General features: G+C 38.9%; 1 protein-coding gene and 1 long non-coding RNA gene across 6 annotated transcripts in view; one reads left to right on the top strand and one right to left on the bottom strand.

The window, feature by feature from the left end:
* Positions 1-562: 562 nt before the first annotated feature.
* The window catches only part of INTU (inturned planar cell polarity protein), a 95,148-nt gene continuing 72,432 nt past the window's right edge, over positions 563-23,278 (top strand). For 3 of the 5 annotated variants that reach the window (XM_043486746.1, XM_043486755.1, XM_043486730.1), the window contains exon 1: positions 9,141-9,506. In XM_043486746.1, the coding sequence (XP_043342681.1) occupies positions 9,361-9,506 (146 nt within the window). In that variant the 5' untranslated portion in view covers positions 9,141-9,360. Of the gene's footprint in view, positions 851-6,885; positions 6,943-9,140; positions 9,507-23,278 lie in introns of those variants that run through there. The other 2 variants (XM_043486740.1, XM_043486752.1) reach the window with 2 other exon arrangements.
* LOC122452945 lies at positions 1,423-9,155 on the bottom strand. Its single transcript, XR_006272884.1, has 3 exons — positions 8,886-9,155; positions 7,398-7,605; positions 1,423-2,116 (listed from the first exon to the last, which is right to left on the bottom strand). It is a non-coding gene; the product is annotated as an uncharacterized LOC122452945 (long non-coding RNA).

Below are 23,278 nucleotides of genomic sequence, written 5' to 3'. Positions count from 1 at the left end.
GCACATGTCAAGAAATACGTATACAATGACCTGGATGAATGAATGGAAGTGGATTTTTTAGTCAGAATTTAAATTCCCACCAATAACGGATACCCAGCTCGCCTCCCGTACTCATTATCTGGCCTCCCTCGGAGCAGTTGAGGCCTCGGAGCCCCTCAGCGGCCCCTCTGCTCTTCCTGTTCTTGGCCCTCCAAGCTGCAGGTGGTAGCTTCTAGGGGGCGGTGCGTGGACACGGGTGTCCCTCGCCTGGGGCAGCCTTGCGATCCGAGAAGGAAGAGGACAGAGCACTAGGCGGCGAAAGAGCGCAGCTTCGGGCGCCGCGCTGGAGACGCTCGACGGCTCGCCGCGGGCGCTCGGGACGCTGCTGAGAGCTCGATCAAGCGGGAGGGGCGAGGGGCCCAGACGGGGAAGCGGGGCGCCCCGGACTTGGTCAGCCCCAGGTGGGGTGGCGGCCGACAGAGCGCGCATCTGCCCGGGTCCTGCGGCGCGGGGGCGGTCTGGCCGCGGGCCGTGGGGTTTCCTAGATCCGCGCGGCTTGGCCCGAGGGCGAAGGAGAGGGAGGGCGCTCGCTAACACCGCAGCCCTTCAGTCCCAGGTTCTTCGCGACGGAAGCGGGCAGCCTTGTCCTTCAGCTCTCGGTTTCCCGGCGGCGGCCCAAGTCGTACCCCGGGCAGGCGGCGCCTCGAGCGCCCCGGGGGAGACCTCGCCGACGCCTGCGCCTGATACCTGCTGTGCGCCTTTGCAGCGATTCTCAAGTGGGCATGTTTCAGGTGGGCAGGGCCAGCATCCCCAAACCTGCCGCCCGCAGCCTGGAGGACCTGGACTCTGTGCAGCGCGTCCTCTTACACAGGTCAGTGCTGGGCCGGGGTATTCGGCGAAAGACCTCCCTCCGTTCCCGGGGAGGATGGCAAGGGGAGGGGCGACCTTTCTTTCCGGGGTCTTGCCGGGAACGTCTCTTTAGGGATTCTCCTCCGTGCGGCCCCCCGGATGGGACTTGGGTCCTAGCCTCCATCCCTTCCAGAATCGGATGCCCCGTATTCACCCGATTTGGTCGCGGGGAGTGTACCTCCGCGCGGGACCTGGTTACCCACCTCACTGCAAATACATCTCTTTCTTACTATACACGGAAGCGGGTCGGGGGTGGGTGGAGAAAGCCAAGCTGTTCTTTCAGTTCAGTTCAGTCGCTCAGTCGTGTCCGACTCTTTGCGACCCCATGAATCGCAGCATGCCAGGCCTCCCTGTCCATCACCAGCTCCCGGAGTTTACTCAAACTCATGCCCATCGAGTCGGTGATGCCATCCAACCATCTCATCCTCTGTCGTCCCCTTCAACACCTCTAAACTTTCTCCAGGATTTAAAAAAAAAAAAAAAAAAGAGCTCGGAGAGTTTTGTTTGGATTTTGGTTCCAAAATCCAAATTAAATTAATTAGAAGGAGCTACTTTTTAATAATTCTAAATTCTACGTGCCACCAGCCCACACCCACATAGATTCACGGATGCACGTCCACACACATAACTGCACAAAAGAAACGTGAGTTCGTCTCAGAAGGGTGAGAATCCCAACTTGCCGGTTAACTGCTAATGTCATTTACTTTGTCCAACCTTATACTTTATGTAAAATGGACTAACAAATATTAAATCCCATGGTAACGGTAAGCGGTTTATGGAAGAAAAAGTAAGAATTCACATGGAGAGCAAATTCTCTTTCCATTTTAAGATTAAGAGAGAATGGTTGAAAGGCCAGGCAGCTAATGCTGCTTTAATTCTAAGAAAGCCTGGACTTGGTAAGACATAATGTGGGGAAAAACTCTTTTAGAAATATATCAAAAGTATCTCTTGAATACATTTGTAGTGAGAAAGTGTAAGTGGCGCTTAGAAAGTAACTGTCAGGGGGAGGCTTATGTGAGTTCTCTCATCTGCAAACGTTTCTTGTGACCCTTTTAAGTCTTTGTACAAAACCATATGAGCTGTAGAAATCCTGTTCTGTTAGAAGTGTGAGTAAAGAAGAAAGACATCGTGCAAGGAAGAAATCGGGTCTCTTCGATTTTAAAACTGTCTTCTGAAACCTGCAATTTTCCACAGTTGCTTTTCTTCTCTTCTTCCCCCTGGAGAGCCCCTGCCATAAACAATAAAGTATTATCAAATGAGCAACTAAAAGGGGATTCTGTTAAATTCCCTAAGACAATTTCCCCTGCATTTGATAAAATTACAGTCCAGGAGTAAGCCCCCGAAATGTTAACTAGAAATTTATTCACAGTATGACTTTGATAAAGCCAGGAGGACTGTTTGTTTTAAATGCTTAAAACTCTGATGCAACAGAATTCCTTCATGTTTTAAATGTCAAGTACCAAAAAATTCCAAACTGACTAACACTACAGGGTTTCGGATCCAAAGCACAAACCTGTCTGAATGAACCAGGACAAAAGAGCATGTTTAAACTATAGCCATCAAAACTGAGATGATTATTTCGGAAGTAAGTAGTGGAGTGTTTCTGGAATAAACCTGCTCAGTATATGAAAAACTACTTTATCTGAATTACAAATAACTGCTCCCACATGCTATAGGAACCAATGGAATCTGAAACTGTGTCTTTGTCAATATGATGGCTAATAATTCTCTATTTCTAACATTCTCTGAAAATCTTTCTGCTTTTGCAATACATTATTTTTGTTTTCAAACATTTATTTAAAAATTTGAGACATCTATAGATGTTCCTATTTCATTTAATGAAAATAGATTTTCACACAAGTTTATGTATAATCAAATGTCTTTTGCTAGTATATGCAAAGATTTGTTGAGACGTAATGTAATAGAAATTAGAGAAATCAGATAACCTTTAAATTATACTCATTTATCATCACAGTTCTCAAGCTCTAGACCAGTACATGGCCTATGTTTTTATATCAGTCTTAAAAAATTTTTGTTTTTCCTTTAAAACATCCCTTGTAAGATATCCACAAAATTTGAGTAATTGCGTTAAAGAAACCAGTAGCCGTGAGCCATAGAAATTTTATAGACAAGAGAAAATAGAAGACTATTCTATTTTTACATCTTAAAGGATGATTCTTCTGAGTGTTTATTTTTTAATTACTTGTATATTTTCCATTGTAAATATGGTTTTCAAAATGTAAAGCATTAAATTGCTATGCTTTTGTAAAAGATACTTCAGCCAAACCAAGATTGAAGCAAAGTTCCAAATTTTTCTCTGCATGAGGTGTTAGCTTCAAAATATGTCAGTATTAAAATGAAACAATAGCTCAGCAAAAAATATTCAGCTATTGTTTTTTTATAAAAAGTTACATACAGGGTGTTTGAGTCAGGGACTCAAACTTCATTATTGCATTTCTCAGGTATTTTACTTAAATAAATCAATAAATATTTGTGTCAATCTTGATTATAGGAAGTACCCAAAAATATTAGCACTCAAATTTTGCAGGTTTTTTAAAATGTGTGCACAAGGTTACTGCAATTTAATCATTCCCTTGGAGTCCTATTCTGTTACATACTACATAGTTGTGGGACTTGGCAAGACAACCTGTCTGTACTTTCCTGTTCATTCTGTAATATATCCACCTTACAGGATGGTGGGTAAACTTCAGGTGATACTTAAATGCTCTATAAAATGAAAGTTCTATGAAATAAAAGGGATTATGTTTACAACTAATCCCTAAGAAAATTAAAACACAAAAGGATACCTATTTCTAAAGACTCTGAGAAAATTCAGCTAAGTGACTTTTGCCCAAAGCCTAAAGGCTAATGTCTTATTCTGGTCCAGGCTAGAGTGCCAGCATTTTGATGCTTCAGTAAGCAGAGGAGATGAGCTAAATGTGAATCTCTGAAAAGGTTTGATGACCTAAATTGGCAACAGCAAAATAAGCATCTTTAAAATACTTCAAATATCCAGAATTCTCAGGGGCAAAGGATGTCCCATTAGACAGTAATCCTGATGAATAAAATATCCTCTTAAATTCAAAAAGTAAAAACTAAAATCAGTAAGATCAAAGCTCTTTGAAAATACAGTATATATCACACACTGCTCTATTTCCTAACATGTAAGGCATTAGATTGCAAAGGTTATCTCATTTAGTTCTTAGCAACCCTGTATAGTTGGCAGGGATTATTACTGCTGTCTTCAGATGAAGAAACTGATTGTGTTCACAGTCAGTTGGTTATTAGTCCCAGAATCAGGATGAGAACCTGACTCCTCTAACTGGGGAATGCATGGCACTTATGGATTATCAAGCATTTTCATAGTCGTTATTAAATTATTGTATGTTCGATAAAGATAGAGACTTTTTAAAGATATTACTGAGGGTACTTGATGCTCATTTAGAAACTATGGTTTTTGTAAATCTCATGTGTTTCCTCATTTTTTCTTCATCAGCAGATTGTCAGGCATTAAGAATTTTTGCTGCTGTGTATTCCTGTTTTGATTGGCAGCTATTGATCTGTGGCAGTAGAACAGTTCACCAAATTTGTTAAAATTTGTAAATGAAAATATGAAATGAGAATAGTAGGTGTAAATGAACTGGGTTTAGGGTTCAGCTTTGTGCCATCTACTTTAGTTACCTTTATGTTCACTTCTATATTCTCATCTATATTCCATTATTGTTCAAATGCAGTATGCATGATCTTAGAACAAATTCCATATATTCTTACAGGTAGTTCAATTGTTATACAGGAAAGTGAAAATTTTCAATCATAATGCAATTCTATAAACATGAGATTGCTGAAATGTTATATATTATGAATCTATCCCAAATATGAAAAAGTCCACATTATATAGTCTCAGGTTTTAAAATGCTATTTTGCCGAGTCTACCAGTTAATTATTCATGATTTTAAATGACTGTGGTTGTCAATATTACTACATAGTTCATGAATTACTATTTCCATGTTCACAATTAAGGCAATATTAATTAGTTCCTAATAAACCTCCATTACATGAATTTTTATCTAGCAATTAAAAATTTTTTAATGGACATGACCTCCTGTGGCCCTATTTTCATTTGGTTCTCATTACTAGCTTATATTACTATTTAGGAAAGAGCTCTTGAACCTGCTAAAAATACTAAATATTTAATTATGTTCTTATCTGGTGTATTTTATGTCAGTATTGTATTGTTTGCCTTGTTGAGATGGTAATCAATGGAAATAAGGACCTGATGTCTCATATATATTAAACTAAACATATCTGGGCCTCAGAAGATGGCTGGCTATTTGGAGTGGAACAGAAAATAAGAATATACCTAGATCTAGGAGTTCCCCTGTGGCCTACTGGTTAGGATTTTGGGCTTCACTTCTGTGGCCCAGAGTTCAGCGCCTGGTCAGGAGACTGAGACCAGGCAAGCCTCCAAGTGCAGCCAAAAAAAAAAAAGAACCTAAATCTTTTGAGTCTTCCTGCAATTGATAATTATGAGACAGACAGGCAAAGTCAGTATTCTTACAAAGTCCTTGAAAATGACATTTTCTTCTTTTCCGTTCTTCATCCTCTCCAATACATCTAATGGTATCAAATATTATTTTAGTTAAATATGACATATAAAGTTAGAAATCTGGAAATCAGATTATCTTACCCTGAAATTTTAAATAAGAATTTTAAAGGATTGCAATTATTTCTTCTTCTGTGAAAGATCAGGCAAAGGGATAACTTTTTCTGGGGAGGGGGAGGAATTTTGTTCATTAAACTTACAGAAATTAAGTTGACATAACTCAGATACTTATCTAGTGTGAAAGGACTTTTCCTAAAGATATACTTTTATGCGGCACTTCTTGCCCTGGTTCAACCTTGTGTAAGCTAGAAGACTGAAAAAAAAAAGTCATGTCTTCTAGGAATTGTCATTTGGTAGCAAATATAGATGCATTCCTAAATAATTTAGATACTAGCAGACTGGCAATTAACAGAACTTTATGTGGTATGTTATGAGGGGAAGGTGGAAAGAGGAATTCTTACTAAGGTAGGAAAAGAGCCTGGGGAGACTTCTTGAAAAAAGTACAACTTGAAATTGGGTCTCAAGGGAAAATGTAGTGTTTTGGATAAGCAGCATTCCATAGTGAGAGATCTGTGTGAGTAAATGATCTATAAAAGAGTTAAAAAATTTTTTGACACTTTATGTGTTAGGTATTTTACATGCATTGACTCATTGGATTCAACAGTCCTGTGAAATAGGTACCGATATCTTAACTCACAGATAGGAAAAGTAAAGTGTGGGGAGGTTTTTCACTCAAGATTAAACCCATAATTGTTTCTATAGCAGGGAGAGTTCTGCCTGCCAGGCTCAAAACTAGGAGGTGGGAATGGGTTCCTGTTTAGGAAATGGTCAGTGGGCCTGTAGGTAGGAAGCATAGAACCAAAGGAAGGCTAAGGGCAGTTTTTCCCAAGTTTGCCTTTAACCTGAGGATCACTAGGGCTACTTTTCAAAATAGAGCTTTCCAGGCTCCTCCTCTGGAGATCCTGATCTTGTTGAAGTGGGGTAGGATCCTAAAGCTGTATGTTTAACAAGCACTTCAGGTAAGATGTGTCGATTAGTTAAGTTCGACAGTTTGCTTAACTTGATTAATGTATAACAAGAAATAAAGTCTCTAATTCCGTATTAGTGCCAGTTATTTGTAGAATTGGAAGGTGTTGTTTTTAGAGATTTCACAATTTGGATTTTATTCTCTGTTTAATGGGGTGGCATTGAGACTTATGAGCAGGATATGAAATTATCAGATGCTTATAGAAAATAATGAACTGTTATTTATAGTAGAAAATGTGTGCATGCATGCTAAGGCACTTCAGTCGTGTCTGACTCTTTGCAACCTATGAACTATAGCCTGCCAGGTCCTCTGTCCATGGGATTCTCCAGGCAAGAATACTGAAGTGGGTTGCCATTTCCTCCTCCAGGGCATCTTCCCAACCCCGGGATCGAACCTGCGTCTCTGATGTCTCCTGCATTAGTAGGTGGGTTCTTTACCACTAGCGCCTTTGTTAAAATTTAAAATGTCTTTTTTTTTTTTTAAACGTCCAATAAGGTGCTTTTAAAATGATGAAAGTCTAACTTTAAAGAGGCACCGAAAGCATTTTAACTTTAGAATGGAATCTTAGGGATTGTGGTGAGAATATGTATGTTTTAACATGAAACAAAATATAACTATTATAGTGGTTCCACCTTTTAATAGTATCTCTAACTTTAAAAGTAATACACCTGTATTTTTTTTTTGGGGGGGGGGGACTCAGTATTGATGGAAATATGTTTCTTTTCTTTCCTGACTCTACTCTCTTGAGCTTCTGACCCCATTACTTTCCCCATCACTTTTACCTGGCAAGATTGTGTTCTAACTACCAGAGAAAATAAACACCACCACATGGAGACTGCCTTAGCCTCCTGAGTGACACTGGCAAGTCAGCACGCATACCTGCACCCTCCTCTGGGTACCAGCTTCAGAGAAGAAGTGTGGAGCAAGGTCCTATCTCTCCATCTGTTCCTTAGGTGCCATCTCTTTCTGTCACCATCCCTTTACCCATTCATCCCTTTATGAACGAGTCCCTGTTTTCTAATATTTGTGGTATGTGGACTTCTCTTTTCAGGAAAGACTTCCAGATTTCCAGGGATGACAAACTTTACTATAATTTAAAATAAGCAGGTATAAGCTCTGTGCTTTACAGCTCTTTCATAAGATAAAAACAATTTTATAAATACCAATAAACTGCAAAACAAAATTCAATAGCTAGTTAACAGTTATTAAAAAGCATATTTAGAAATCAATACAAATAAAACCATTAAACTTAGGATATTCAAATATACATAATTTAATGTGACAAATGAAACTAAATTGCATCTTGAAAGTTTAAATATTTAATGGCTACTGCCCAGGTTCTTTTGGGCAATATACATGCATATATCTCTCTGGGCTATGGGATGACTCATCTTTCACTACTCTTCACTGTTTGGAACATAATATTCTGTAATAACAAGATAAGTTAAGCCTTCCTCTAAGAAATCTGCTGTGGCCCTACATGTCCCAAGTTTGTTTTCCTTTGGGTATTCCATTAGAAGTCTGTATTTATCATAGTACACTATATGTTATAAATTGCACATTCATCTTTCAGTCTCTACCATCTATCCATATAGTTTAAGTTGAATCCCCAGCCCCCATCCATTGAGATCATAAAATAACATTAAGATCTTTTTAAAAAAAATTAATGGCTATAATAGGAAAATTTTCCCATGCATTTCTTTTGAAAACATTTCTATTATCATAATATTCATCATACTTTACATATAAAGACATTTAACTTTTACCCTTTTGCTGAATATTAAGCTTGTTTTCAGCTTTTTATTTTTAAAGTTTATTTGCATCTCTTATTTTCTTAGACTAGATCTCTAATACCGAATTACTGATCTTTAATAGTTGAATTACTGGGTGCTGAGGAAGAAATATAATCTAATGGTTAATGACTTCAGCTCTTGTTGGTTTTGTTTCCTGCTACCCGTGTGACCATAAACAAGATGAATAACCTCTCTAAGCTTCAGTTTCCTTATTTTAGTATAGAGAAATTTAGTTCATATATATTCATATACCTATGAATAGAGCAAGTAATTAGAGCAATGGCCGAATCTAAATAAATGCTATTATCTTGTACATTCCAAAAAGAGTTGATACAAGTATTCGCAAAAGACAGGTAAATTATACCTGTGTACACTTCCAACTTCAGTGATGAGAACACTTCATCAAATTATAAAATTTTCAGTTAGAAAATGAACACGCAGTTGATTTCACAATGTTGGCACCAATTTAAAGCACCTCTACAACATCTGCTTGGGAGAACTGTGAAAATATTTTCTTCTGTGAAACAATAAGAAAACCGAAGAAATAATGGCGCATATTTACATTAATACCTACATGGCATTGCTTAAAAGCGTCCATTTCAAGCACGGACAGGGAGGTAGAGGGTTGTTTCCTTTACTCTAGGGAAACGCAGGCGGAGCCCATCTAAGGTTTTGGACAGCTGTTCGGTGTAGCAACAAAGTCCAAACTGCAAGAAAAAGAAAAAACCCAGTGGGCCTCCACTAGTTTTAATAAGTTAAGCTGTTCCAAAGGAGTGTCTTTCGGGGAGCGTAAGTGGTTAAGTTTTTGCTTCTTCCATTCTTCCCGGATGTCCTGGAAAGTTTAGTTCATTGGCTGCTTTCAGGGGGGTCTCAGTTCTCTCCAAGAAGCTTCCCCGTCTCCCTGGCAACCTGAGCTGCCACCAATTGCAGCTGAGAATTAGTGGTCACGTGGCCTCGGTCGCTTCCCGAGAGGAGGGAACATGGCGGCCCCGGCAAGCAGTAGATGCGGGGTTTGAATTACTATACTTGTATCAGCGGCATCCCTGCTCATGGCGTCTCTGCCGTTGTGCGGTTCGGTTCGGAGCCCAGAGGGACTCCCTGGAGACCCTTCTTCACAAGAAGAAGATCACGATTATGATCCTGAAGATCCGGTCAGCGACTCGGGTTCATACTCCTCTACGAGTACAGACTCTAAGTAAGGTTTTCGAAGAGGGACAATTAAATCCATCCTTTCTGTCCCGAAAGTGTACACGTGGGGCGGGGCGGGGGGGAGAGATTTCGAGAGTGTTGGCATGGTAGAGAATGAGTGTTTGAGGTTCTATAATAAGTGGGGGTTATTTGCACCAGGTTTCAGCTGTGCGATAATGTGAGCAGAAATGACTGTTACTGTATACATTCTTTGTTATTGTAGGTTTTAAGGAGGAGGCTCTCTGGTGAGTTTTGTAATATATCAGAGTATATCTGCTAGAGTGTTCACAAAATTCTGTTCTGTCGCAGTGTCTTCTTGCTTTGGTGTCATGATCTTTGTGACTTTAATCTTATTAGTATTCAGAGTGAAGGGACACCTTCTGCGTTTGGTCAACTATTTTAATTACGTAGGTTTTTTTGCCGTTATAAAACTGAATAGATATATAAAAGAAAGTAGATCAACCCCAGCCTCACCGTCGAGAACAACCTCTCAACTTTTTGGAGGTATTTCTGCTGTATTTTAGCTTTTGGGGGGGTATTTCTGCTGTATTTTCCTATGAACTTCCATGGCTTTTTTGTTTTCTATTTTGTGTCATAATGTAATTTTTAAATACAGAATATCTTAAGTATTATTTTCTATTTTCTTATCCCTAAAAATGATGCAAAGTTATTATTGTTCACAGTACCCAATGCTGCTTCAGTTTTGAAGGCATTTATCCCTTACTGCTATGAATTGGGAGAAGGCAATGGCAACCCACTCCAGTACTCTTGCCTGGAAAATCCCATGGGCAGAGGAGCTTGGTAGGCTGCAGTCCATGGGGTCGCAAAGAGTTGGACATGACTGAGCGACTCCACTTTAACTTTTCACTTTCATGCATTGGAGAAGGAAATGGCAACACACTCCAGTGTTCTTGCCTGGAGAATCCCAGGGACAGCGGAGCCTGGTGGGCTGCCGTCTAAGGGGTCGCACAGAGTCGGACACGACTGAAGCGACTTAGCAGCAGCAGCTATGGATTGAGAACTTTTTGGAAAGGTCAAGTAAAGTAATCAGTGTTAGCTTGAAACAACCAGCTGTGAAACTGTTCTGGTGCCAAAACATCCATCAGTGACCGCCATATATAGTCATTCTTAGAATGACATTTTATATGTATTTAAAAGTAACAGGAGTATTTAACATGTATTTAGGGGTATCAGTTACTTGGCAATTATTTTCACCCATAGGTATGTAAAACATTTTTATCATTATCTTTAAAAAGCAGGAGGATAAAACCATCACTACTGGCTGCTTAAATGTATTCTAGAGGCTTAATGAGGACAGATTATATTCTGGAAGATGAACAAGTTAAAGGATATCAAACACTTTGTGTAATCTTCTAGTGTGGTCATTTAAAAAATAATTTAAAAATTCACGGCTGTCAAGCCAGGCTGCTTGAAGGGAAGTATGGATTATGTGGAACCTTCTTTGGTCTTGCTATGGGAGCCATAGACAATGTGAGATTCAAACTCTTGGTTTCTCTACTTCTTAGAATCACACACTTTTAGTCCAGAGAGCATCTATAATTTTCTTAAGGTCACACAGTTGAGTGTTGTCAGTGGAGAAATTTAGGAGACCTGTTTTCAAAGGGGGTGTGTTGATTTTGATGAATGAATAAATGAGCTAGCCCTGTTACCTGGGAAGTGAGCAAGCTCAGGACCTTGTGTTAGAAAATGTGTTATTTCAAAGCATTTTGTGATTCAGGGAGCTGGACAAGACTGGAGCGACTTAGCATGCATGCACGCATTAGAGAAGGAAATGGCAACTCACTCCAGTATTCTTGCCTGGAGAATCCCAGGGACAGAGGAGCCTGGTGGGCTGCTGTCTATGGCGTCGCACAGAGTTGAACATGACTGAAGCAACTTAGCAGCAGCCGTGTGATTCAGAATACATGTATATATGTATTATATTTTAGTTTTTTTCTTTAATGGCCTTTAAATTTTCTGTATCAGTCATTTCCTGATCACTCCATATATCCCAGTGTCCTTAACATCCTAATAATAAGACTACAGGAAATCTTAAATGTAAACTGTTGAGCTGGTCTATATTTCAAGTCCTACCAAGATACAGATTTTATGGCTGTCATTTCTTGGTGTTTAGAACGTTCAAGTTGATATACTGACCTGACCAGGTAGACTTCTGTCTGTTTTTTCCTTAAGATATTTACCTCCCTAAGGTGCAGAGTCACCAGTGCAAGTGATGGCCTTCCCAGCTTGGACAGTACACGGGAACATGTGGATCACAGATGTAGGGATGTGAACCTAAGCTTTCTCATCAAAGCTAAGAGAGATGAATTGCTTTTGTCTTTCATTGCCTACATGGAGGTTATTGAGGAAGTTACACCACTTACTGATTCACATAAAGTGTCCTGAATTTTCAAGGTTCCGGTTAATTTCTGCATATTCTTTCTGGAAATTGTCATTGTTTCTGGCATGCTTTGAAACTGGAAACCAATTTGAGCTGCAAGTTATTGTCAATACAGAATTAATAAGTTTATCATTTTTTACAGAAGATGTCTTTAAGGTACATTCTGGTTGTAGTACTTTTAATAGGTACTTACAAGAGGAAATTTTTAAATTAGTGCATTACCTCCTAACCTGGCATATTGGCTAGTCCCTGAAGAAGCTTCAGAGGTAATACTGGAGGGTGGGTTGGGTTGAGGGAACCATTGACAAGTTTTCAGTCCTGAAATGACAGAAATACATTTACTTGCAATAACTCCATATTTCTTTGCTTTGGTTTACAGTTATCCAACTCATTGAAGCCACATTGGTTTGTGTTGGCCAAATTACCAGTTTTCATAAAATTGACCTAGATTTTTGATTTTTCGAAGTGAATTGTTTATTGTTGTGAGTTTTAAAACCTTGACTAATGGGGAGAAAAAAGGATACTTTAGAAAGAGAATTCAGCTGTAGAAAGCTAAGCAATGTCCACTAAAAATAAGAATGACTGGAGAAGAGAAATATGTCCTTTAAATTTTTTTTCTGGGATATTTTAACATCTTTATTAAGTGTAACTGACATATAATAAATTGTACATATTTAAAGTGTACGATTTAATAAGTTTTGACATGTATACATCTGCCAAGATAATGAACATATCCTTGTCTTCCAGAAGTTTCCCCGTGTGCCTCCCCAATACTACTCATGCTTGCCTCACTCCTTACAACCACTTATCTGCTTTCTGTAGTGATAGATGAGTTTGTATTTCCAGAGTGTTATAAAAATGAAATCATACAGTGTGGACTCTCTTTTTTGTCTAGCTTCTTCTACTCAGCATACTTATTTTGAGACTCATTCATATTGTTGCCTAAATGTATTTCTCTCCTTTTTATTTCTGAATAGGACTCCATTTATTTCTGAAGAGGATTGAGCATAGTTATTTTGAGATTCATTTTGTTACTTATATGTAGTTCTTTCCTTTTTATTTCTGAATAGGATTCCTTGGATATATCAAAATTTGTCTTTTTCTTGGGTTTTAGTGTGGGAAGGTGCTAATTGAAGAATCAAAATGTTTCATTCAGAGTTAGGGTGCAATATATTATTAATAATATCCAGTTTAGTACAGTATTTTCCTTTTTCTTTCCTATTCTGAACCTTGACTTCTCTTTTCTTTTAATTTTTCTTTTGTCAAATTATATACATTAAAAAGTCAAACAGTATGTAGCTAGGTTTATGATGAGATATGGTAATTCTCTGCCACTGTCTCCATCTCAGCATATTGAAGAGAATTCATTGTCTGCCTTGTTTCCCCACTAGTGTTGCCCATCTCATTTGCTGACCTCCCTCTCTTTTTACTCAGGTCTTCAGATCTGGTAAGTCTCCAATCCTGTTGACTTGCTTTTCTAATATCCACCCTACCACCTCCTTCCCCTTCTCACAGGCACCGCCTTACTTAAAGCGCTCGCCTGTCCCTTATACCAGTGGAGTAGCCTTATAACTGGTCTGAGCGCTTCTAACTTCTCCTGTTTGCTGTCTTTCTTCCATACAGCTGACTGTTTCCTTTCTAAACTATAGTTCTAAATTATTTATCTTGTAGAGAATCTATTACAAAAAGATACAGTGTAGCAGTTTGGATCAAAAGTATAATTAAACACAAGCATGAATATTACCAACAAAGCTAACTAAAATGAAGTAGATATCCAGATCATCCTTATGATCAGGAAAAGAAGGCTGAGATTTAAAACCTTATCTAATATTTCAGGTTTGATCACTGCAGACTGTATTGTTCAAAGAATTCAACCACTTCAATTACAATGAAATTCCTTATAATGTAGCCTGAAATAACTGAAACTTTTGACTAATTTTGTTAGTATCCATAGCATATTTGCAATGTCAAAATAATTTTTTCAGCAGATTATTATGAGAGGCATTTTGGTTCAGTGTAATAAGTACCAGATTAAGAGTAGGGTTCAGAAAACCTGAAAGTGTTGACATTTTAATTTCATCAAGTTTTCTCTGGTTTTTAGGAATTCAGAATTAATTCTTGGTTGTAACTTATTAGTTTACAGGATGTTTCAAGAGCGCTATATTCTAAGGGGCAAACACTTAAAGAGAAAATAAAGGCTGAATGTATAAGCGTTTCTATCTCTTTGGAAATGAAACCTTTGTGTGGCTGCCTTAGAAAAGACATGCTTTTCTGTAACATAAAAACTATCTTCCTGGTAACTGGGAAACTTTATGGGCCTTTATCTTTTTTAACTTTTATTTTAAAATTGGAAATATTAGGATAATTGTGTTAGGGCAGTGTAACTACTATTTGTGATGCTATATAGTGGTTGGATGATTCATGGCATTATACATTTGTCTAAACCTATAGACTGTACAACACCAAGGATAAACAGTAACGTAAATTGTGGATTTGGGGTGATTATGATTATCAGTTTATCAGTTGTAATAAATGAACCACGCTGGTGAAGGATGTTGATAGTGGAGGAGGTCATGCATGTCATGGGGAGGGAGTATATGAAAAGTCCCTGTACCTTCTGCTCAATTATGCTGTGAACCTGAAACTGCTCTAAGAAAGAAAAGTCTATTAAATCATTTTTCTACTCAAAAGCTTGATGTCCTCCCAAATAAATTCCAGATTCCTGAGGATGCTTTTTAAAGCTATTTTAGATCTCTTCTTTAGCCTCTCAGACCCATCTTTGATGATCTTCCTTTAAGTCACCTTTATTCCTACTCGTCTTAAATCTGGCCACTAATTAAAAAATATTCTAGGGAATTCCCTAGTGGTCCAGTGGTTAGGACTCCATGCTTCCACTGCAGGGGGCACAGGTTCAATCCCTAGTTAGAGAACCAAGATCCGACAAGCCATGAAACATAGCAAAAAAAAGAAAAAAATCCTAAACTGAGTGGTATATAAACAGTAGAAATTTATTTCTCACAGCTCTGGAGACTGGAAGTCCAAGGTCAGGATATCAACATGCCAAGTTCTGGTGAGGGCCCTTTTCCAGGTTACAGACTGCACATTCTCATTGTATTCTCACATAGTAGAGAGGAGAAACAAGTTCCCTGTGGCTCTTCTAAGGGCATTAATTCCATTCATGAGGGCTCCACCCTGGCAACCTCATCTAATTCTAATTACATCCCAAGGGCCCCACCTCCTGATATCATTGCATTGGGGGGTAGTGTTTCAAAATATGAATTCCTGGGGAACATAAGAATTCAGTGCATAATATTACTACACTGAAATAGTCACCCATTCTCATTCCTACAGTGTTCTTTTACTCCTTCTATACTTTATACATTTATAAAGTATACATTTATAAATGTATACATCTGTTTGAAATAAGTTTTCTTCCTGTCTCTACTTGTCATCATCATTCAAGATCCCATTTAAGTGCTACTTTCTCCTGGAACCTTAATTGATCCTTTTTAGACTTAATTGTGGATCACAACAAACTGTGGAAAATTCTTAAAGCGATGGGAATACCAGAACACCTTACCTGTCTCCTGAGAAGCCTGTATGCAGGTCAAGAACCAGACAGTTAACTGATTCAAAATTGGGAAAGGAGTACGTCATGGCTGTATGTTGTCACCCTGCTTATTTAACTTATATGCAGAGTACATCATGCAAAATGCCAGGCTGGATGAATTACAAGCTGGAATCAAGATTGCCAGGAGAAATACCAACAACCTCAGATATGCAGATGATTCTACTCTAATGGCACAAAGTGAAAAAGAAATAAAGAGCCTCTTGACGAGGTTGAAAGAGGAGAGTGAAAAAGCTGGCTTGAAACTCAACATTAAAAAAGATTATGTCATCTGGCCCCATCACTTCCTGGCAAATAGAAGAGGCAGAAGTAGAAGCAGTGACAGGTTTTATTTTCTTGGGCTCCAGAATCACTGCAGATGGGGACTGCAGCCTTGAAATTAAAAGATGCTTGCTCCTTGAAAGAAAAGCTATGACCATTCTAGACAGCATATTAAAAAGTAGAGACATTACTTTGCCAACAAAGGTCCATATAGTCAAAGCTATGGTTTTTCCAGTAGTCATGTATGGATGTGAGAGTTGGACTATTAAGAAAGCTGAACACCAAAGAACTGATGTTTTTGAACTGTGGTGCTGAAGTCTCTTCAGAGTCCCTTGGACAGCAAGGAGATATAACCAGTCAATCCTAAAGGAAATCAACCTTGAATATTCATTGGAAGGACTGATGCTGAAGCTGAAGGTCCAATACTTTGGCCACCTGATGTGAAGAGCTGCCCACTGGAAAAGACCCTGATGCTGGGGAAGGTTGAAGGCAAAAGGAGAAGAGGGCTCAGAGGATGAGATGGTTTGATGGCATCACCAACTCAGTGGACGTGAATCTGAGCAAACTCCAGGAGATAGTGAAGAATAGAGAAGCCTGGCATGCTGCAGTCCATGGGGTCACACAGAGTCATACACAACTTAGCAACTGAACAATAACAAGATTTGATTTCTCCAGTAACAGTTTTTCTCCTGCGTGGTGGTTGTTTAGTCACTAAATAGTATCTGACTCTTTGCCATCTCAAGGACAACTCCTCGGTCCATGGGATTTCCCAGGCAAGAATACTGGAGGGGGTTGTCAGTTCCTTCTCTGGGCAGTCTTCCTGACCCAGGGATCGAACCCACATCTCCATTGCAGGCAGTCTTTTACTGCTGAACTGCCAGGGAAGCTCTTGTTTTCTTTATAGTAGTTTTCATTCCTCACTTTAGGCACTTGTGTTTGAGCTAGATGAAGAGCTGTCTGTCCACCTGACATCTTTTAAAAGCACAGTAAAGGTCTAGCAGAAACCGATTTGCTGGTCTGTGATTCCAGTTCTACCAGAGTTAGATCGTGTCCTTAGCTTAGGGCACTGTAGACTTGCGCCGTTTAGCTGAAGTATTGGGATAGGGGATGGGGTCATTATTAGCATAGTTCCAGTGGAGGTGTGTTCCTGATGTAAAGAGTTGTTTCATGCAACAAGTTCACAGTTGTTAGTTCACTGACTCATCCCTTCTTCTCTGTTGTGCTTCACATTTGTTCCACTGGTGGCTGTGGCTGGACCAGAAGGAACACCATCAGTCCACCCCAGGTTCCCCACCTTCTCAAGCTGCCTTAACAGCTAGCACAGATTTTAACCATTAAAATCATTGTTTCCTTTTAGAAAACAAGCAAAAGACTTTGGAGATGAAAATTTAGATATTGCTGGTAGACAGAACGTAGAAATGAAAACAGAAAAGCATTGCGCAGACCAGTCCTTTCTGAACCAAGCCCAGGTAGAATCCATGATAATTTTTCATTCTGCTTGTATTTTGTGTGGCTTTTCTCTGTCCCTATACTTGTCCTGCTGTAGCTATTAGTACTGTGTGACTACATAGCGACATGTATTGGCTACCTAGGTAAAGTACATTGTGCCTTTCCCACTAAAAAGAAAAAAGTATAACATAAGAGGTTTGAAATTGTAGCCAAAATCTGTTTTCCTTAAGGAAATGTGCCGTGAGGGCTGGCTGTTTCATAACGTTTTTCTCGTTCTTATGGTGACCGAGGAAATGCTGATGCTATTTAGCTTGGTGAAAAATGCTGACATTAATGCAGCTAAGGATCTGAGAGATTCGATAACTTAGAAGAAGAAAAAAAGATGTAGTATCAACATGGAATTCTTGAATACATCAGTAATTGAGCAACTTATCAGCATTATCTAAAGTTTGTTTTCTTTAATATATTTCTGTTACAGCTTATGTAAGCAAACTAGATTATCTGCAAACTAGCAAGTTTTTCTCTAGGAAGAAGGCCTCTGCCCATATTTACCACATCATTTAGAGTTTGAACCCAATTGATGTGCCATCAAACTTTGCAGGCCAACTATAAATACACAGTTATTTCTGTTTAGAGCAAAGCAGAATAAACAAAGTAAGAATCTCATTGAAAGACATTTGCACAATAACAGCTTTGCAGCTTGCACCATAGGATCTCAGAAAAAGAGATGAAAGGATATTTATGTTAATATTGATTACTGTGACCCATATATCATCAAAATCTTAATTAAAAAAAATGAATCTTTTATTTTGGAATAAATTTATATTTACAGAAAAGTTGCAAAGGTTGTACAAAGAGTTTCTGTAAATTCTTCACCCAGTTTTTCTCTGATGTTAACTTTTTACACAAATATGGTATGTTTGTCAAAACTAAGAAATTAACATTAGTACAGTCCTATTATTAACTAAACTCCTGACTTTATTCAGATTTCACCATTCCTCTGCTTAAGTCCTTTTTCGGTTCCCAGATCCAGTCCAGAGTATCACATGGCATTAGTCATCCTGTCTCCTTAGTTTCCTCTGGTCGTGACAGTTTCTCAGTCCGTCTTTGTTTTTCATAACCTCAGTCACTTGGTTAAGGTGGTGACTGCCAGATTTCCTCACTGTGAAGCTGCCGTATTTCACTTCCCATGCTCTCTTCTTTGTAAGCACATCGCTGAGTCCAGTGTACACTAAAGAGGAAGAAAGATTAAGCTCCATCTCTTAGAGTGAGGTGTATCTACATACAATACTAATTTCACTATTAGTGAATAGTTGCAATGAAAAGTTGGGGTTTCTTATTGTTTTTAGTACATCTCATCCATTATAATCGAACTAGTTTGAGAGTGTGGTCTTTCCACCTCTGTAAACTTTCTGGCATGTTTATCAGTTATACTCTTGATGTTTTTGTGATAGGAATTGATCACCTGTAGTAGAAATGAGGGCTTTTCCTGTGGCTCAGTGGTAATGAGTCTGCCTACAATGCAGGAAGCTGCAGGAGATGCAGGTTCTATCCCTGAGTTGGGAAGATTCCCTGGAGGAGGGCATGGCAACCCCCTCCAGTATTCTTGCCTGGAGAATCCCCATGGATAGAGGAGTCTGGCAGGCTACAGTCCACAGGGTCGCAAAGAGTCAGACCTGACTGAAGCGACTTTGGACGCACGCACAAAAGTAAGGAACCTTCTGGGAATCCTGAACTGTGGCCTTAAAGGCAGGGTCTAGTTTTGGTTCATGTGTCACCAGCACTTAGCTGGAACCTAGCAAACAGATTGTTGGAGACATCTTCGTTTACTGCTAGGGGTTGGAAGAGTGCGGAAATACAAGAGCTATATCTAATAAAGGTGTACATGTCTCCACAGCTCTGACTGTGGGGCGAGAGGACTGGAACTGCCATTTATTTGTCCTTAACTGTGCCAGACACGTTATTTTACTTGCTGTTGATGACAGCTCTGTGAGATAGCTAGAATCCATTTACTAGAAGAGAAAAGCTAAAGCTCAGAAAAGTGAAAATCTCAAAAGAACAGTTTGAACCAAGGTCTGTGACTTCTCAGTTCATTTTATTATGTGTTTTGTCTTCATTTGTAGTTTACTACAGTCATTTCCTTCTCTTTATTTTTGTCTCTTATCCCCTTTTTAAAAATTTCTTCCTCTTAAAAAGCAAATTATTCTGCTTAAAGTGAAGTATTTTTTTAAATCCATAGGTTAAGAAACTGGATCTTATTCATTGCTGGTGGAAATGTGAATTGCTATAGTCTTTGGGTAAAAATATATATGTATATACATATATATCACAAGTATATATGTGTGCGTGTGTGTGCGTGTATATGTACATATATATATTTCCCTACATAAAAAGATGGTTATTGTATTGTTGTTCATAGGAGATCCCCCCCCCCAAAAAAGTGAATGTAAAGCTTATCAGTAGGTGAGTAATCAAATATGCTACATCCCTCATGTTACATATCTTAATGTAGCCGTTAGGTATTTCTGAATCATGATTTTAAGTGAGAAATTATACAGGTGTGTGCATGTGTGTATGTATAGATTCCAGTCACTTTTTCAAAACAAACAGTAGCAAATTTCCCTATATATATTTTATATTGTTATAAGAACATAGATTTTCAGAAATTTTTTTTATTGAAGTATAGTTGATATACAATGTTATATATCAATATATAATGTTAGTTTCTTGTATGCAGCAAAGTGAATCAGTTGTACGTATATATCTATATTCTTTTTCATATTCTTTTCCATTTTGGTTCATTACAGGATATTGAATATAGTCCTTTGTGCTATATAGCAAGACCTTGTGTGGTACATAGATTTTAACATCATTTATGTCAGTGAAAGATAGGAAGGGAGGATGACATCTACAATAATTACATGCCATTTATGTAAGATGAGTCTGCCTATATATATAAGAAAGGATGCATGAAAGTACAGTTGCCAACTAGAAATCTCAGTTCAGTTCAGTTCAGTTGCTCAGTCATGTCCGACTCTTTGTGACCCCATGAATCACAGCATGCCAGGCCTCCCTGTCCATCACCAACTCCCGGAGTTTGCTCAAACTCATGTACGTCGAGTCGGTGATGCCATCCAGCCATCTCATCCTCTGTCGTCCCCTTCTCCTCCTGCCCTCAATCCCTCCCAGCATCAGGGTCTTTTCCAGTGAGTCAGCTCTTCGCATGAGGTGGCCAAAGTATTGGATTTTTAGCTTCAGCATTAGTCCTTCCTGCTGCTGCTGCTAAGTTGCTTCAGTCGTGTCTGACTCTGTGCGACCCCATAGACGGCAGCCCACCAGGCTCCCCTGTCCCTGGGGTTCTCCAGGCAAGAACACTGGAGTGGGTTGCCATTTCCTTCTCCAGTGCATGAAAGTGAAAAGTGAAAGTGAAGCCACTCAGTTGTGTCTGACTCTTAGTGACCCCATGAACTGCAGCCTACCAGGCTCCTCTGCCCATGGGATTTTCCAGGCAAGAGTACTGGAGTGGGGTGCCATTGCCTTCTCCGATCAGTCCTTCCTAGTCAGCATCAATTCTTTACTCTTGCTCATCATCACATCTAATCAGTCTTAACGTCCTGGTGATTTTCAAGTGTCTCTCAAATGTTTTTCCTGCTTTCCATTTCCTCTCCCGTTGCCTTAGTTATCATATTTGCTTGGACTATGGAAGCAGTCTCCTGCATGGCCTCTTACCTTTAATTTTTGTCCACCTCAACTTCTTCTATCATCCTGTCAAAGTAGAGCTATTCAAAGGTATCTGACTTGGAAACCCTCTACTAAAACTCTTCACTGATGCTCTCTGACCTACACAACAAAATCCAAACCTTTTGCCGGGGTCCTTCTCAAAGTTAGAACTCCACATCTCCTATCATTCCCCACCTCATCAACTTCGCTCTGACAACCACAGACTGGCTGTCGTTGTCTACATAGACCAAGGAGACTACCCGTCAAGGCCTTTGCTCATCCTGCTACTTCTGTTTGGAATTCTCGTCTCGTCCTCTCCATCAGCCCCCCAAGCCCTCCTCCCTGGCCATTTTAAAACTCACCTCTGTGGTTTCCCAACTGGAAAGTCTCCCTTAATCCCACCCTCAACTTGGCCAAGCTGGATAAGCTCTCTTTTGCACTGACCATGTGTATTGTCATGAACTCTTTCTCAGTTTCTCCTCTCCTCTGGACAAGGGTGGGAACTGATGTTTTCATCACTGTAATTCTAGTACTCAGCACAGTGCCTGGCGCTGTTTACTTGTTCCACTACTGACACACTCCCTCCTTGGCACACTCCCCTGCTGGGATCATTAACTCATAACCAAAAAGTGGTTTCACATTCAGATTTTAGAGAATAAGATGAATCATCTTCATGTTTAGCAGGGAGGGATAAATGTTTCTTTGGGATCACATATCTTTAAATAACATAGATTAAAAAGGTGAGATTTTAAAGCAAATCAGCTTCATTCATTTTCTAATTGATATATATCTTCATAAGTAATTGTGTATAATTATGGTATTTTCGTTGTGCCATTTTGAATTATGGTACATTGTTATTTAATATTTTATGACAAAGATGCAGTTATTTATCAGTAGAACTGCAGAGTTATTAAATGTTGATGTCTGCAGATATAGACAGATATATTCAAAGCAACTGATAATGGTGAATAAACACATGTGCCTAAGTGCCTAAAATGATGCCACACATTGGGGACCAGCACAGGCCAAAGAAATGTTAGTTTTGATATCTGGGGATAGTTATGCTTTTTTTTTTTTTTTTTTTTTACCAAACATATATAGTTGAAAATTCAGTGTTAATTACCAACCACAGACCAGGGCAGTGGTTAGTTTCAGACTGAGTAATAGAATAGTACTTTTTTTTAAAATTAATTTTCATGATATTTAGAAAGAGACACTTGTTACAAGTTAAAAGAATCAGGATTGCTAATAAATACTGCAGAAAGTAGAGATGTCATATAACTGACTGAATGATTAGGACCCAGCTTATACCCTTTCATGCCAACATATTACAGTCCACGTTTCTGAAAAAACTCTCTCCAGTGTAACAAATTTTGCTTTAAAGTATACCAATTTGAAAGGTGAACTGTTTGTAACATTGAACAGGGTAGAGTTTGTGGTTAGTTCTGTTACCTTAAGAAGAATATTTTTGTTTTTCAGTGCTGTTTCAATCACTTTAATAGCAACAATTTTGTTTTTTTTCAATGTCCTACTTCCCAGTTAGAAGGTTTTTTTTCTATAATCACATAATAATTTATGTAATTTGTGGTGTACTTTTCCTGCTAAAATTGTTCATTAAAAAGAATTTTATGGACATTTTAGGCTACAAAGTGATTATTATTAACTGTGATTGTATGATAAATTAGTTGATCTCAGCAAAGATTTTATTTCATGGTGAGTGAATGTTCCTCTTTTGAAAATGTATTTTATAAACAAAGTCTCTCAATATTGGTAGGCTTTAGTTTTTGTTTTAGCATGTCAGCCATGATGTATAATTTCTATGCAAATAAGATGTTTTTATGTACAATCTCCAAACGTCTTACATCTGTGGACATAATTGCATAATCAACTACTAATGTAAATTATTGTCCAGTGAAATTGTCTAAAGTGAACAAAAACCACACAGGGAATTAAATTTAAAAAACAAAACAGAACCTTGGGTTCTAGGAGAGGGCCATCTCTTTTTTCGTTTGTTTTCTTTTCTATCACTGTGCCATTTTGATCCCCTCTCCTCCAACCCCAGTTCTTCAAAGCTCTACAAACAGCATTCTACGGTAAATAATGCTGATGCTCACAGTAAATTAGGAACAGAAAGGAGACCTTGAGATAATCGAGGCGCTTTCGCCCTTCCCATCCCCCTGTACCCCAGCCTATACCCTCACCCCCGTGCTGGAAAGGCGTAACTGTTTTTTTTTTTTTTTTTTTTTAGTGGAGTGCAGTTTATTACGCCGGCGGGCCCAAGGCAGAGTCTCCTCTTAGCCAAGGACCCCGACCAGCATTT

The sequence above is a fragment of the Cervus canadensis genome, chromosome 1, assembly GCF_019320065.1.
Source record: "Cervus canadensis isolate Bull #8, Minnesota chromosome 1, ASM1932006v1, whole genome shotgun sequence".
NCBI lineage: Eukaryota > Metazoa > Chordata > Mammalia > Artiodactyla > Cervidae > Cervus > Cervus canadensis.
This window is presented reverse-complemented; position numbering and strand designations above follow the sequence as displayed.